Genomic DNA, 17,407 nt, shown 5'->3' on the forward strand with positions numbered 1-17,407 from the left:
TATTGCATAGCTTCTACCTGTGCTACAGTGGAATCTGAGACCATGGCCACCAAACACTGCATCATGGGCGACACGATGGCACAGTGGTTAGCACTGCTGCCTCACAGTGCCGGGGACCCGGGTTCGATTCCTGGCTTGGGTCACTGTCTGTGTGGAGTTTGCACATTCTCCCGTGTCTGCATGGGTTTCCTCCGGGTGCTCCGGTTTCCTCCCACAGTCTGAAAGACATGCTGGTTTGGTGCATTGGCCCGAACAGGCGCCGGAGTGTGGTGACTAGGGGAATTTCACAGTAACTTCATTGCTGTGTTAATGTAAGCCTCACTTGTTACTATTAAATAAACTTTTTAAACTTTATGATTGGAACTGCTAGTGTGGTCTTGTAATTGGTAACCACTTTCACATTGAAGGGCTCCAAGTGCTGCACAAAACCCTGTGCCAAGTTGAAACCCGACTCCTTCATGCCCCTTGACAGTGCTGGAAGGCTATTTGACAAGACCTTTCAATCCAACATATATCTCTGTGTGTATGGTCATTAGCATACTCCTGCATGGCACACCATCAATGTTCTCATCTGAATCCCTGTAGCAGAACTTTTCTGTAATCTCACCCTTTGAAGAGTTGGTAAGCTCTTTTCCCTTGGCCTGGCTGGAGCACGCTCGTGTCAGGCAACTCATCGAGTGTAGATCCTGACTCCAAACTAGCTTCTAAGATGTACACAGCAGCAGTATCTGAGCTGGTGACTGCCAAGTGTCAGATCAAGTGACCGTGTTTCCTCACCTCTGATGTGTGTTTGCTCTTTCCCTTCCTCTTGGCTTTGTTGAGGTTGACTGGGTGGCAGCTCTTGGCTATCTGAAAGTATAAACACAGAAGGGGAGGAATGGGCTGAGTTAAAGGATTAGGAGGAAAGCAGGGTTCCATAGTAACATAATCTGAAACTTCGTTTCATGCCAGATCTCATGATGAGGTTGGAGAGGGAATTGCCAAGGGGTATAAGACAATAATTTAACCTCATTCTCAATGGTCTTTCCAATGCTGGATGCAATAGTTTCTGTTGTCGCTGGCCTGATGACTTGGACTTGAAGTCCTGAGTTGGCTGAGTGGAGGGAATCGTGGCAGCCCATCACCACCCCTCTGTTCCGTTTCTGTGGTTCGACTGTTAAGGACTCCCTTGTCCTGTAAGAGAGAGGGGAGAATACCAGTGATTCTGTGGTGTTGTGTTTGATTGATGTGCCTGTTGAAGCTGAAGGAGCCTGTGTAATCAGTGGGAGGTGAGTATAAGGCTTACATCATTGGAACTTTTGTGTGGGCAAGGAAGAGACATGAAGCATGTGAATGTTAGGCATGAGTCTTGAGTGCTAGGGAGTGTTGATGTATGCATGCTGGCAATATAGGGCAGTGAGGTGAGTGCGAGGCTGGAATTTTGGAGGGTGTAGGATGTCATGTGAAGATGCATTCACTGTTCTTGACTGCATGTGTCTGGTCATTAAACAATGTCCGGTACTGCTACCAGGTTCGTGGGGCTAGACAATGGGCATTGACCTCCCTTACCTTCTGCTCCCATTTCCGTAGGGCCTGGTATGAAGGCCTCTTAGCCCCAGAGAAAATGACCTTTCTCCTTGAGGCCTCTTCCAAAACAAGTGCCAAAGCAGAATATTGCAGATGCTGGCAATTGGAAATAAAAGAAGAAAATGCTGGAAATACACAGCTGGTCAGGCAGTATCTGTAGAGAGAGAAACAGAATTAATGTTTAAGGTTGATGAACTTTTATCAGAGCTTCAACACTAGTGCCTTGAATGCAGCATCTGAAAATGTTTGAACCCCTTTTAGTGGTTTGGTGTACTTTGTTCCTTCACTTTACCTGTATCGGAATGAATTATTTGCAACCTTCAGTTATCCAGTCCAGCTTTTCTTTAAGAGGGACAGATTTCCTTGAAGGCTAGTTAGAATCCATGTTACCTTTGATTCTAGGGTGCCGTGTTGTGTCTGCTGGGGGTCGGTTTAGCTCAATTGTTTGGACAGCTGGTTAGTGATGCAGAGCGATGCCATCAGCATGGGTTCGATGCCGGTACCGGCTGAGGTTATTCATCAAGGCCTGTCTTCTCTACCTGCCCCTCAGGTTAAATCACCACTAGTCACAGCCTATGGTCATCTTGGACTATGGCGACTTTACCTGTGTGTACAGCCAGACAGCAGTGTGGGTTGTGCAGGGCTACATGCCAAAATATAAATGAGGAGGCAGCAAAAAGTTTACATGCTGCCTATTCGCGCTGGGCCCAGCACGGACAGATTGTTAATTGCAAATGGCAAAGGTGTTGAATAGATGTTTTGTGTCTGTCTTCACAGTAGAAGACACGAGCTTCATACCAGAAATAGACCATAATCTAGGGTCTAAAATGATTGAGGAAATTATTGAAATTAATATCAGCAGAGAAGAAGTATTGGTGGAACTTAAGGGTCTAAAACCTGACAAATCCCCAGGACCTGATGGCCTACAACCTAGGGTTCTGAAAAAGATGGTTGCAGATATAGTAGATGCACTGGCTATGATTTTCTAAAATTCCTTAGATTCAGGAACGGTCCCATTGGATTGGAAGTTGACAAAGGCTACACCAATCTTCAAGAAAGGAGGAAAAGAGAAAACAGTGAGCTACAGGCCTGTTAGTCCAACATCAGTTATTGGGGAAGTGCAACAATGCACTTATAAAGGCGTAGTATGATTCGAACAAGTCAACATTGTTTTACTGAAGGGAAATCCTATTTTACACATGCATGAGAGTTTTATGCCGATGTAACTAGCAGAGTAGATTAAGGGAAACCAGTACATGGAATATACCTGGATTTCAAAAAGGCATTTGAAAAGGTGCCAAACCAAAGTTTAATTGTTAAGACAAGACTAATGGAGTTGGTAGTGATATTTTAGCAAGGATAGAGGATTGGTTACTGAATGGAAAGCCGAGAGTGTGCATAAACAGTTTTTTTTCACGTTGGCAGGCTGTGAATAGTGAGTGAAGTATCGCAAGGATCAGTGTTGGGACCTGAGCTATTTATGATCTATATTAATGTCTTAGTTGAAGAGGCAAGAGAGCAACATATCCAAGTTTGCTGATGATACCAAGCTAGGTAGATAGGAAGGTAAGCTTTGGGGAGGACACAGAGGCTGCAAAGAGATTTAGCCAGATTAAGAGTATGGGCAACAAGATGACAGATGGAGTGTGTGGGGAAAAAAAGTCAAATATTTTTTACAAGTTATGAAACTTGTAAGTGTTGATTTTCAAAGAGACTTGGGTGTGCTTGTAAAAGGAATGCAAGAAGGTAGCATGCTGGTGCAGCAAGCAATTAGGAAAGCAAATTACATGTTGGCCTTTATTCTTGTACTCCAATCCCCTTGAAATAAAGAAATCTTGTTGCAGTTGTAAAGATTTTTGGTGAGAATACTTCTGGAATACTGTGTGCAGTTTTGGTCTCCACATTTAACACAGGATATACTCACATTGGAGATGTTACAGTGAAGGTTCACTGGATTAGTCTCCGGAATGAGGGGGTTGTCCTATAATCAGAGGGTAAGTAATTTGGGCTTATGCTCTCTGTAGTTTAGAAGAATGAGAGGCAATCTCATTGAAACGTACAAAATTCTGAAGGGGGTTGATGAGGAAGATGCTAAGAGATTGTTTCTGCTGGAGGGGAATCTAAAACACAGCAGCACCGTCTCAGGATAAGGGGTCAATCATAAAGGACTGGGATGAGAAAAAATTACTTCACTCAAAGGTTACGAATCTTTAGAATTCTGCACCCAGATGATCATTGAATATATTTAAGACTGGGATGGACATAATTTTAGTATCTCAGGGAATTAAGGGATATGGGGAGTTGGTGGGAAAATGGAGGTGAAGCCTAAGATTAGCCATGATCATATTGAATGGCGGAGCAATTTTGACAGGCCATATCGTCTACTCCTGCTCCTATTTCTTGTGTTCTTGTGTTTCTTGTGTTCTATTCCTGTGAGTCCAATTTTATTAATCTAATGAACAGGGAGACAAATAACCCGCAACAGGGGATGAAAAATGTTATTAAAATTGTCAGAATTTATTTTTCTCCTTTTGGAATGAAAGATTGAACCCTTAGATTAAAACAATGTAGATCTGTTACCTCAGTTCTATTTATCCACGTTTGCTCCATATAGTCTAATACTCTTATCTAATAAAAATTTATCTCATTTTTTCTATGACTCTTCAATTGTCCTCGCATCAACAACCTTATTTGGGGGTTGGGTGGGAGAAGTTCTTGATTTCAAGAACAAAGAAAATTACAGCACAGGAACAGGCCCTTCAGCCCTCCAAGCCTGACCATGCTGCCCGACTTAACTAAAACCCCTTACCCTTCCGGGGACCATATCCCTCCATTCCCATCCTATTCATGTATTTGTCCAGACGCCATTTAAAAGTCACTATCATATCTGCTTCCACTACCTCCCCCAGCAGTGAGTTCCAGGCACCCACCACCCTCTGTATAAAAAACCTGCCTCGTACATCGCCTTTAAACCTTGCCCCTCACACCTTAAACCTATGCCCCCTAGTAATTGACTCTTCCACCCTGGGAAAAAGCTTCTGACTATCCATTCTGCCCATGCCTCTCATAATCTTGTAGACTTCTATCAGGTCGCCCCTCAACCTCCGTCGTTCCAGTGAGAACAAAGCAAATTTCTCCAACCTCTCCTCATAGCTAATGCCCTCCATACCAGGCAACGTAGTGGTAAATCTTTTCTGTACCTTCTCCAAAGCCTCCACATCCTTCTGGTAGTGTGGCGACCAGATTTGAACACTATATTCCAAGTGCGGCCTAATTAAGGTTCTATAAAGCTGCAACATGACTTGCCAATTTTTAAACTCAGTGCCCCGGCTGATGAAGGCAAGCATGCAGTATGCCTTCTTGACTACCTTCTCCACCTGCGCTGCTACTTTCAGTGACCTGTATGCCTGTACACCCAGATCCCTCTGCCCATCAATACTCTTAAAGGTTTTGCCATTTACTGTATATTTCCTATCTGTATTCGACCTTCCAAAATGCATTACCTCACATTTGTCCGGATTAAACTCCATCTGCCATCTCTCTGCCCAAGTCTCCAACCGATCTATATCCTGCTGTATCCTTTGATGGTCTTCATCACTATCCACCAACTTTTGTGTTTTCCGCAAACTTACTAATCAAACCAGTTTCATTTTCCTCCAAATCATTTATATATATATTACAAACAGCAAAGGTCCCAGCACTGATCCACTTGTCACAGCCCTCCATTCAGAAACACACCCTTCCACTGCTACCCTTTGTCTTCTATGACCGAGCCAGTTCTGTATCCACCTTGCCAGCTCACCTCTGATCCCATGTGACTTCACCTTCTGCACCAGTCTGCCCTGAGGAACCTTGTCAAAGACCTTACTGAAATCAATGTAGACAACATCCACTGCTCTACCCTCATCAATCATCTTCGTCACTTCCTCGAAAAACTCGATCAAGTTAGTGAGACACGACCTCCTCTTCACAAAACCATGTTGCCTCTCGCTAATTCATCCACTTATTTCCAAGTGAGAATAAATCCTGTCTCAAAGAATCCTCTCCAATAATTTCTCTACCACTGATGTAAGGCTCACCAGCCTGTAATTACCTGGATTATTCTTGCTACCTTTCTTAAACAAAGGAACAACATTGGCTATTCTCCAATCCTCTGGGACCTCCCAGATCTCCCACTCCAGCTGACGAAGGAGCAGCACGCTCCGAAAACTAGTGGCGTTTGCTACCAAATAAACCTGTTGAACTTTAACCTGGTGTTGTTAGACTTCTTCCTGTGTTGACCTCCCCTGTAGTTACTGTGTTGACCTCCCCTGTAGCCAGTGAGGATACAAAGATTTCTCTCAAGGCCCCAGTACTTTCCTCCCTTGCCTCCCTCAGTATTCTGGAGTATATCCCTTCAGGCCCTGGGGACTTGTCTACTTAATGTTTCTCAAGAACCCCAATACCACCTCCTTTTTGACCTCAACATGACTCAAACTATCTACACACCCTTTCTCACACTCATCATCCGCCAAGCCCTTCTCTTTGGTAAATACTCAACCAAAGTACTCATTTAATACCTCGCTCATTTCCTCTGGCTCCACGCATAGATTCCCTTCCCTGTCCTTGAGTGGGCCAACCCTTTCCCTGGCTACCCTCTTGCTCTTATAATGTATAAAAAGTCTTGGGATTTTCCTTAATCCTACTGGCCAATGCTTTTTCATGACCCCTTTTAGCCCTCCTTACTCCTTGCTTAAGTTTCTTTCTACTTTCCTTGTATTCCACACTTGCTTCGTGTGAACCCAGCCTCCTAGCCTTGACAAATGCTTCTTTTTTCTCTTTGACTAGGCTCACAATATCTCTCGTTATCCAAGGTTCCCAAAACTTGCCATACTTATCCTCCATCCTTACAGTAATGTGCTTTCCACTACGCTTTGTATGAAAAGCTTCTCCCTGAGTTAATTTCTCAGTAGCCTGGCTATAGTTTATTGTAATATCCCCTTGCTCATGATTCTCCCCATCCAGGGAATTAAGATTGCAATGTCTACCCTATCAATATATTATCATAAACATCCTTTTAACATGCTAAACACTTTGATTAGATCTTTAATACTCGAGGGAACATAAGTCAAGTTTATACAATCGTCAGGCAATGTTTTTATTTTATAAGCAGTATGAAAGAGAAGGGATGGGACTACATTATGATAAAATTCCTCCAGGTTTTATGAAAACATTGCTATTTGCTCATTCCTACAAAGATGTTGAAAATGTAATAACATTCAAGAACAATATGTGCAGCAGTCTAACTTTCTTTGCAAAAGCAACTGAAGAAGGGATTTTGAATCATATAAATCCTCTCGCAAAGTCACAAGCTTGCTTGAAAATTGGTCGCAGTGAGCTCATTGCATCCTTTCTTTATCTTCCCCCATCTTTTGATCTGACTTTGCCACATCAACTTTTGGGCTGTTCTCATCGTTTGTGGATTCCAGCCAGAGGCTCAGTCTGAGAAAAACATGAGAGTTCATGGCACAATGAATTTTAATAAAATGGCAAGTGTGTGAAGTTCAAGGCAAGAGCACAGTTGTGTTTTAGTCTCAAGGCACTAATGTCAGCCTCTCCCTTAGTGTACCCAATTTGCTTCTGAATTCTTCAAGGGCATTTCGAAAGAGACAAATTTCTGATCCAGAAATTAATGCAGCATTCACCCAACTGAGTTCACTCATAGTGGGCAGAATTCGGCCTGACACACTTATATGATGCAAGCGTTCATTAACTCACATCACTTCAACCAAGTTGCAGTAGTCCCAAGAGCATGATGCATGGAGACTGCCAATGAAAATTAATTTTATTTCTTTCATCACAGGGCCTTTTATTTCTTTGGCTTTCAGCTGTTTCCATAGCCATAAAGAACAGGGATTTATCACTATATACACAGAAAATAACACTGCATTCTTATTTTAACTGAATCATACCATTTTACAGTATGGAAAAAGTCTATTTATCCCATTACAGTTGCACTACTTCTTGTATAAGAGCTATCCACTTAATTCAATCTCTGTACTTTCCCATATCCTTTTATTTTCCCCTTTTTAACTGTGGCTTCAGCTGTGTCTCAATTGGTAGCACACTTGCTTTTAAGCCAGAATGTTGTGGGTTCAAGTCTCATTCCAGGACTTGAACACAAAAGGTAAGACTTATTCCAATGCTGTACAGAGGGAGTGCTGCAGTATTGTAGGGGCTGTTTTTCAGATGAGCTGTTAAACTGGGGTCCTGTCTGCCCTCTCAGGTAGTTGTAAAAGATCCCATGGCATTTTTTTGAAGAAATGTAAGGGAGTAATCTCTGGTGTGCTGACCAGTATGAATGTATATTAGCTGTCAGTATCCTACAATGCAACAGTGACTGCACACCAAAGGTACTTCTTTGGCTATAAAGCACTTTGGCACATCAGGTGGCTGTGAGAGGTGCAGTATTAATGCAAATCCTTTCTTTATTTTTGAGGCTTATCAAATATGCACAGTATCCAATAATTGCAGAACAAGCAGTTTTTGTGTACTTGTTTAAACGTATATTGGTTGCATGCCAAAAATGTTGATTCAGTAAAAATGTGACCTGGTTGAAAGTATGCAGTTAAGCACCCTGAATGTCACATTTTGTTCAATTACATTTTTAAAAATTACTCTTTTAAAGGAATGTTTTCTATCTTTTCTTCTTCATTTTTCTTTTCCTTTAGACATTTGATCTTCAAACAAAAATGATATACAAAAGTACTTAGTTCTTTATCTCTGGTAGCAATATTTCAGCATTTCCCCATGTAATCCGGCCACTGACGAGGACTCAGTAGGGTGGTGGATCAAACTATTAAACATGAGTATCATGTAGCCTTCTACCTTAGCACTTTAACATCTCTGAAGTGGTTTCCACATTGTAGCAATGCTGAAGTTGCAGCATAGATTCAGAGCCAGGGCTTGACCTTATTCCAGAAAAGTGTTGTGGATGGAACTCATGAAGGAGGCAATCTCGCACTTTGTGGGCTTGATAGATGAAGTCTATGTCTAATGCAGTGTCAAATTGTTTTAGAAAGTGCCCAGAGAATCATAGAAATCATAGAAACCCTACAGTACAGAAAGAGGCCATTCGGCCCATCGAGTCTGCACCGACCACAATCCCACCCAGGCCCTAGCCCCGTATCCCTACATATTTACCCACTAATCCCTCTAACCTACACATCTCAGGACACTAAGGGCAATTTAGAATGGCCAATCAACCTAACCCGCACATCTTTGGACTGTGGGAGGAAACCGGAGCACCCGGAGGAAACCCACGCAGACACGAGGAGAATGTGCAAACTCCACACAGACAGTGACCCAAGCCGGGAATCGAACCCAGGTCCCTGGAGCTGTGAAGCAGCAGTGCTAACCACTGTGCTACCGTGCCGCCCCACGGTACCTAGTAATTACTTTTGAAATCTTTAAATGCTTAGAAAATATAGATGCTATTAATGCTTTTAAAACAATTAAATGATGATGATAGTTGCTTCAAATAGCATGGATATATTTTAATTTATCTGTGCTTTATAACAATCCAGTATTGTGTTAGCAAGAAGAGATTGCTACCTTTCATAAAATGGAATCATAATCTGACCATGTTTTATGACTATAACCTGTGTCATAAAGCATAAGAGCTAGCATTTGATCCATTGTGTTCCCTAATTGTCATTGGTGTTGTTGAAAACAACCTGCCAAAACGTAAAGAGTCTTGGGACAGAAAGAGTACTAAAATTAAATTTCCCCCCCATTATTTTGTCTGTTCAAGACATTGGTTCACACTCAGGAACAGTTCTGTGGTTGTTGGCTGCCTGCTACTACCTAACCCAAATGACCATTTTTTTTAACGTGTGAACCTCAACAGCAAATCAATGTGTCTCAAAAAACAATTATTTCTGAGGTCAACACAACCTAACCTACTGCTGTCCTCACCTAATTTTCATGTGATCGCAGTCTATACTCGCTACTTGGTAGCAATCAAGCAGGAACCCTGGCTGTGTATTTGATGCATTTACGAACTAAGCTGTCAAAAAGATGAGATGTATGTGTTGAAGCACTAGAGTAGTAATCTCTATAGGGTTCTAATGGAAAGGTGTAAAATATTGCAAAACAATCGATTTTAGAAAGATGAAAAGTGAATGAGCTATGGTTCGCTGGAAAGAGAAATTTGCATTTCGATCAGCAATGACTTTAAAAAGGAACAAATAAAGTTTTGGTATCATAATATTATTAAAACTGTGACTACTTCAGGTTTAATGATGCAGTGAGTAAGTAGAGGTTAGAAACAAAATGACATTATAAATGAGGATGTGGGGGACCTATAATTATAAAATGTAGAATTAAGAGCAGGTATGAAATTATAAAAGGGTTAAGGAAAGCAAGGACTGAGTATAAGGGAGAATTTCAAAAAGAGATAGTGAAAAGATGGTGAAATGGGCAAAAAAGTGGCAGATGAAAATCAGTATCAGTTAATGTTAGGGTTGATATATTTGGTAAAAAATGTATCTTGAATAATTATACTTTGAACAGTGAAGGTTGTGTCACACTGATGAATTAATTGATGCTTAGAAATATAAATCCAAATGTTTTCAAAAGTCTGGCCCTGTGCCTGGTTTATAGTCATAGCATATGAAAGTCTAATTAAGAACTGTTTTCTCCTGAGTGGTGGTGGTGGTGGGAGAGGGAGGGGTAAGTCCCTTGGGGGAAAGCAGTCAGTGGAGTTCCGTGGGATGTTTTTTGAACTTTGTGTTTTTAAATCAGGGCAGTGCACTGATCTTTCAGAAACTGAGTCTGCCCCCACCAGAATTATATCATGGGATTCGCCCTTTTGTTTTTGGCAGTGTTGGAAAACCTGGCAGGGCAGCCAATGGGCTGTCCTCTGCTTTTCCTGCCCAAATCAACACTTGGCCAAAAATTGGAAAATCCTATCCAATAGGTTATATGATGAGACATATAGGAATGTAAAAACTGAGATGTAATAGTTAAATCAATATAAAACCTGATTAGGACCACAGCCTGGAGTATTATATACAGTTTTGGCCTCCAATATAAAACAAATTCATTCATGTGATAGAGTGGGTATAGCACAGATTCAATGGGATGTTTACATGAAGAAATATAATTATGAAGAAATACTTGAAAAATTGTGACTGTTTTTAGTGGAACAGAGGAAATTATGCTGTGTTTCAATAGATGTTTTAAACATTTTCAAGGGATGAAGAGTAGATATAATTTGTAGCCTCATCTAATAATATTAGCACAGACCTACAAAATCATCATTAAATTACTATCTTTATTGCATTGTTACTTCTTAAAACCTTAACAGGATCAAAATGTCTCACTCTGGAAAAAGCTACATAAAGCTGTCCATGTATCAAGACAGGCCTAGGAATGGAAATGCAAACTTGTCAGAAGTCCAGCCTTGTGATCTGTTTAGTCATAGAATATGAAAGTCTAATTAGGAACTGATTTCTCCTGAGTTGAAAAGGCAGATTTGCATGTCATGGGCTCATTATTCGATAAATAAACACTTATTTCCTTGAAATCTGCATGTTATAATATCAGCATCTGCCTTTGAAGAAATCAGCTTCCTAACTACAATCTTGTTCCATGACAAGTCCTTTGTTAGGTTTCAAGTTTCATAGCAACATTACAACTGTTTCTTCCTTGAGTCTAAGTTTGTATGTTGGCAGACCCATTGGAGTTAGACTGTGTAGAACTTTGGAGGGTTTTAAATTGTTATCTTCTTCTATAGAATCAAACTAGTGCATCATTTTAACTCATGACAGCTTTGCTAACTTTATCATTCAAATTTTCTTTCTTAGTTCAAGGGAGAGCTTTTGGATAAGAAGTTGTATCAAATAATTGTCCCCACCATTTTATTACATGTAACCAATTCTGCCATCTCCATCCCATATCCTTCCTCATGCCATCCCTCTTATGTCATCCGACCACATTCTTTTCATCTCTTCCATGCCATCCCCCTCCCACTACCCTCGCAGGGATAATCTTTCCAGTCAAAGTAACTTTGATGTTGGGCTCTGCTGATTTTGTTCTCCCAGTAAGAGTTTTAACAACACGAGGTTAAAGTCCAACAGGTTTATTTGGTAGCAAATGCCATTAGCTTTCGGAGCGCTGCTCCTTCGTCAGATAGAGTGGAAATCTGTTCTCAAACAGGGCACAGAGACACAAAATCAAGTTACAGAATACTGATTAGAATGCGAATCTCTACAGCCAACCAGGTCTTAAAGATACAGACAATGTGAGTGGAAGGAGCATTAAGCACAGGTTAAAGAGATGTGTATTGTCTCCAGACAGGACAGCCAGTGAGATTCTGCAAGTCCAGGAGGCAAGCTGTGGGGGTTACTGATAGTGTGACATAAACCCAAGATCCCGGTTTAGGCCATCCTCATGTGTGCGGAACTTGGCTATCAGTTTCTGCTCCGCGACTGTGCACTGTCGTGTGTCGTGAAGGCCGTCTTGGAGAACGCTTACCCGAAGATCAGAGGCTGAATGCCCGTGACCGCTGAAGTGCTCCCCCACAGGAAGAGAACAGTCTTGCCTGGTGATTGTCAAGCGGTGGTCAATGCTCCTTCCACTCACATTGTCTGTATCTTTAAGACCTGGTTGGCTGTAGAGATTCGCATTCTAATCAGTATTCTGTAACTTGATTTTGTGTCTCTGTGCCCTGTTTGAGAGCAGATTTCCACTCCATCTGACAAAGGAGCAGTGCTCTGAAAGCTAAGGGCATTTGCTACCAAATAAACCTGTTGGACTTTAACCTGGTATTGTTAAAACTCTTACTGTGTTTATCCCAGTCCAATGCCGGCATCTCCACATCATGATTTTGTTCTCCACCAGGCCTCCACCACACCACAGTCATCAACCCATTGGAGGGTACGTGTGTTTCACTACTCCAGTCCTTTTTGTGTCCCACGTGCCTCTGTGTGGACCAGGCACTACCCACCAAATAAACCCATCAACAAATGGGCCCTTTAAACTGACCAACACAATGTTCCAGAAAAATAAATCAGTATTATTGTGATAGTTTATAACATATGATAGCACACAGAAATGTCCAGGGTAAAATTAAATGTGGACAGTGGTAATAGATTGGTCATGCAATGTGCAATATTGTGCAATGTTCAATATGCCTTTTTGTTGGATTATGAACTGCTGAAGCCTTTAGCCAAGTCTTTGTTGTCTCCGTGCTTGATTTCTGAAACATTTTCCTCACTGGCCTCAAAGTCCACTCAACATAAACTCCAACTCAGATGCAATTTTTGGCCAACAACCTGTGCCGCATTGGTCTGGCAATGGGATCTTCTGGTCCCGACATTAACAATAGGGTTTCCTGTTGAATGCATCACTCATCGCCAGGAATCCTGCAGTCGGGGTGCGTCACCAACCAGAAGATTCCACCGATGTGAACAGCTGGACAATTCCGGCCAGTTCAGATTCACACGTTCATCACTCCTGTTCTTACCAACCCCCATTGGTTAGCCATTTCCCAATATATTAACGTCAAAATCCTGATCCTTTTCTAGCTTCTCTTGAGGCATGACTTGCCCTATTTCTGGGATGTCCTTCAGCATTACTTTCCATTCAGTCTTCGGATCCATACATGTCATGCATTCTCCCTCCCTCTCTCCATCAGTGGGAAAGCTCACTCATTGGAATCTCTTCATCTTGCTAATTCTCTTCATGTCCTCAAAACTGTCTGTCAATTCATTTAACAGTTTTGTTACTATCCCAAGTTTCTCCACGAATGAAGCATTTTTGAGCATTTCCTAAGTTAAATGGAGTGTCTAAAGCATGATGTTATTTGTATTTTGTGATTAACCTGTTAAATCTTTTGTCAAACTTTCAAGTAACCATGTCAAAGCAATTATCTATTGGAAGTCAAATTCTTATTTCTCCATTGTCAGGATGGGTTCACTCCCCTAGCTGTTGCACTGCAACAGGGTCACAACCAAGTAGTTGCCATCCTACTGGAGAATGACACCAAGGGAAAGGTGCGGCTACCGGCCCTGCACATTGCTGCCAGGAAAGATGATACCAAATCTGCGGCACTGCTACTACAGAATGATCACAATGCCGATGTGCAGTCCAAGGTATGGCAATATGTGCATTGTTTTTGATTGCTTATAAAACTGAAGGATGAATTTGCATCACCTCATGTCACTTGGAAAGATATTTTAGTGAGAATGTATGTCCTTTTTTGCAGCATGTTGTTTGCTTCCCATTTCACAGGTGAAAACCAGAATGAATGCTCCTTGCATTCATTCTGATTTCTTTGGTTTATTTAAGATTTTGATATGTGTTCCCTTTACCACATGATGCACATGGATATAAAAAAAGAAAGATGCAGAACAAGTTATTTTGTTTTATTGATGACCCAATTCTTTTTTATTGTCTCCCTTTGCTCCTCGCTATAGCTCACATGCTCAAGTTGGACAACTGATCTGTTCCTGGGTTTTCACTAATCCTTTTTAGTAACTTGTTAAAGGGCTTTTAAGAAGCTCACTCTCAAACTTTATCTCGATGTGGAAGAAGATTTATCTCAAAATCATTTAGATTGATGTTGAAAATAAATCTGCAATTAAGCCTGAATCTGAAGTAAATCATAATAATGTACATTTGACAGACATAAGTGATTCCGCTTGTTGGATATTATTTGAAGACATATTGAATGATAGTTACTTTTCACTCATTTGAACATAAACGTGTGTATCTCCTGCTCCTAAATAGTCTCTTTAGCAGAACCTTTTTCATCTGGATTAGGTTAACGACTTAAAATACTGTTCACAGTTTATCGACATAGTCAACAATGTTTCAGCAGGAAAGTTTGCAGCTTCGTAACATGATAAATCATTTATCAGCATGATAGTCATAACCCATACTCTTACTGCCATCTGCTGCAGAGTGCATTCTTGTTTGGAGCACCTTGGTATTAATTCATCCAAGGTATCTGTGCTGCTCCATGCACACTGCTAGAATTAATGGGAGATATTCAATAGAGAATTAGAATAATGAGACTTGGCTGACAGCCCAGACATCCTTTACTCAGGTTGAAACACCTAAGCCCCAGGTAAAATACTGCTTGATTGACAGCTCTGGCTCTCTGATTTGTGCAATCAATTTCACAATATTTGTTTACACACGGTTAAGTAGTTTCAAGACCTTGCAATTTCTGTTATTGATACTTTAAAGGGTCTGGGTGATAAAGACATTTGTTTCCCTCTAGTGAAATTACTAAAATATAGTGGAAAGAAATGACTGACTGACTAAAGCTTTTTTTATACATCCTACTGTCCTAGAGTTCATTGGTTCTATAGAGCGTACAGTTTGTCAGTGATCATAGAAGTACCATAGCCTGGCATGAGGGGCCATGGGGATGGGTGGAGTGCCATAGTTTGGCACAGGGGGCATGAGGGACAACAGGGGATTTGTGGGTGGAGGCACATTGCTTGGCATACTGGATTTGAGGTAGTATGGGGGTGTGTGTAGAGGGGCATGAGGGGTGAGGGCTGGAACACCTTTCTGTTTTTATTTTAACTTGGATAATGTCCAACAGCACTGAGGGGGGCCTTTTAAATCATCTGCCTCTGCGGCTGACAGTCCCTTTGGCCGCTTTCAACCTTTTTCCCTGATCAGCTGGCCTGAATCCAGTCCATCCATGTTCCTCCCCCCACCGTGCCCTGTACTGAGGATTCTGCCTTTGTGGACGCTGCAGATGGGCCAAGCTGGGAAATTTCCTGACTCCCTCTACCCACCTTAGTGGTGAAAACCCAGCCTCAAAAGTTTTGGGAAACTCGGGTTTAGGATAAACAGTTATAATACTCTCTGCAATTAAAGCAAATCTGCAAAATCCTCTCATCCCAGTTTCAATTCCATCTCATCGATCACCCTCCTATTTCAGCATCATCAAAAAACTAGCATCTAATAACTGCACCTTCTATCCTCCTGCTTTCTTGGAAAAGCGTTAGATAAATTATTGAAAGTGGGATTGAAGGTTATAAGCCTAGATAAAAATGATGAAATAGCCTGGAACATGATGGTTTAAGTCTTCTGGGACTGTGGCTGGGTCAGTTTATCATTAAATTGTCAAAGCTGTTACTGTGGCTTGTGCAGACAGACTAATGCCCTGAAATTTTGAGTGCCTATATTCACAAATCAGTAATCTAATTGACCTGTGGCTCAGTCCCTGCCACAGAAGATCAAGTGTTTTTTGTACAATAGCTGAACAAGGTAAATTCTACATGGTTTGTTGACGATATGGTCTTGTGTTCTTATATTACTGCAATATTACGCCAATATAACGATTTGGATAATTGAGACACATTGTTGTTAAGTTGCATTTATACAAAAGCCACCACATATTCCATGGCTTTAGAATATATTTGATGCTTCTGGGGATGCTGCTTACTATGTTAGAGGTGCTAAATAAATAATGTTATTGCCTTTTGATTGAGATTATACATTATATTACCAGTCTCTGTTTGGTTCTGCAATTACACACACTGTGTTTGCTGTGCAGATTATTGTGACAAAGCATCCCGTGTGGCTTCACTGATAGACAGTCCTTTGTTTCAATGCTGCTCCCTATCTTAACTTTTCCATTTTTCTTCCTTCTTACACTTATTTCTCTGCTTCTTATTAACGCTGGCCCAGATGATGGTGAATAGGACTACAGAGGTATATATCCAGACCTTCTCATAATGTCTCATTTATATTTTGAAAGCTGCCCTTAATATTTATATCACTATATTTCCAAATCTTTCAAGTAAAATAATTTTCTGTTTTTCATTTCTAATATCTGGTAGTTATAGTATTTTATTTTATGATTTATCGTTCCTTTGAGCACAAATGCCTTCTTTTGAAGGGCAGGCAGACTCCGAGATTATGGTTTTCCTCCTTGTTAATGTTTCCCTTTTTTTCCCCCAGAGGTTTTAATGATCTCTCCTGCTGACATTGTGGGAGAAATTTGAACAACTTCCTCAGCAATTCAAGAGCTTTGTGTTGGAATTCCAATACACAGTCTTCACTCATAAGAGTTTAACTTGGTCAGTCAGATCGATATGAGCAGCCTCAAGATGGGTGGAAATTTTACTACCCCTTTTAAAGGCTGATGTTTCGACTATTTCCATTTTTAAAGTGGCCCACCACTGTTTTAAGAGGTTTCAACCCTTTTAACATACAGATCAGAATCATATATTGGGAGACAGTTGGGTAGAGTGTGTGCTGCTCATGTTTTGCCCAGTTTTACAGGTGGTACAGATGAAGAAGGCCCAAATGGTAAGTTTAAAATTATATTTGTGGGGCCAGGCAGAACATAAGCTTTCCTTTGTTTTCACAAAAGTAATCTGGATGGTACTGTTTTGGGCTCAAATTTTAACCCTGCTGCCACCCACACCCTTTCTCCCAACGTCATTCGGGTATCCTCTGAACCATAAGCAACCCAAATCCAGAAGGTTGTAGTGCGATACCCATTTGGCATCCTTAGCTCTCCAATTCTATTTAAATGACTCCTGGTCCTCATAATGGCAGTAAGAAGTCTAACAACACCAGGTTAAAGTCCAACAGGTTTATTTGTTAGCAAAAGCCACTAGCTTTCGGAACAGGCTGTTCCTTCATCAGGTGGGTGAGAGTTCTGATCACAAACAGGGCACAAAGACACAAACTCAATTTACATGAATAATGATTGGAATGTGAGTCTTTACAGCTAATCAAGTCTTGTTGTAAGAAGTCTCACAACACCAGGTTAAAGTCCAACAGGTTTATTTGGTAGCACAAGCCACAAGCTTTCAGAGTGCTG

The 17,407-nt window shown here is 41.2% G+C and overlaps 1 protein-coding gene across 8 annotated transcripts in view; it reads left to right on the forward strand.

Moving 5' to 3' along the window:
* The window catches only part of ank2b (ankyrin 2b, neuronal), an 876,340-nt gene that overhangs the window by 632,407 nt on the left and 226,526 nt on the right, over positions 1-17,407 (forward strand). For all 8 annotated transcript variants that reach the window (XM_078213593.1, XM_078213597.1, XM_078213634.1 and 5 more), the window contains exon 7: positions 13,518-13,703. In XM_078213593.1, coding sequence (XP_078069719.1) covers positions 13,518-13,703 — 186 coding nt within the window. The remainder of the gene's footprint in view (positions 1-13,517; positions 13,704-17,407) is intronic.

This window comes from Mustelus asterias, chromosome 1, assembly GCF_964213995.1.
Source record: "Mustelus asterias chromosome 1, sMusAst1.hap1.1, whole genome shotgun sequence".
NCBI lineage: Eukaryota > Metazoa > Chordata > Chondrichthyes > Carcharhiniformes > Triakidae > Mustelus > Mustelus asterias.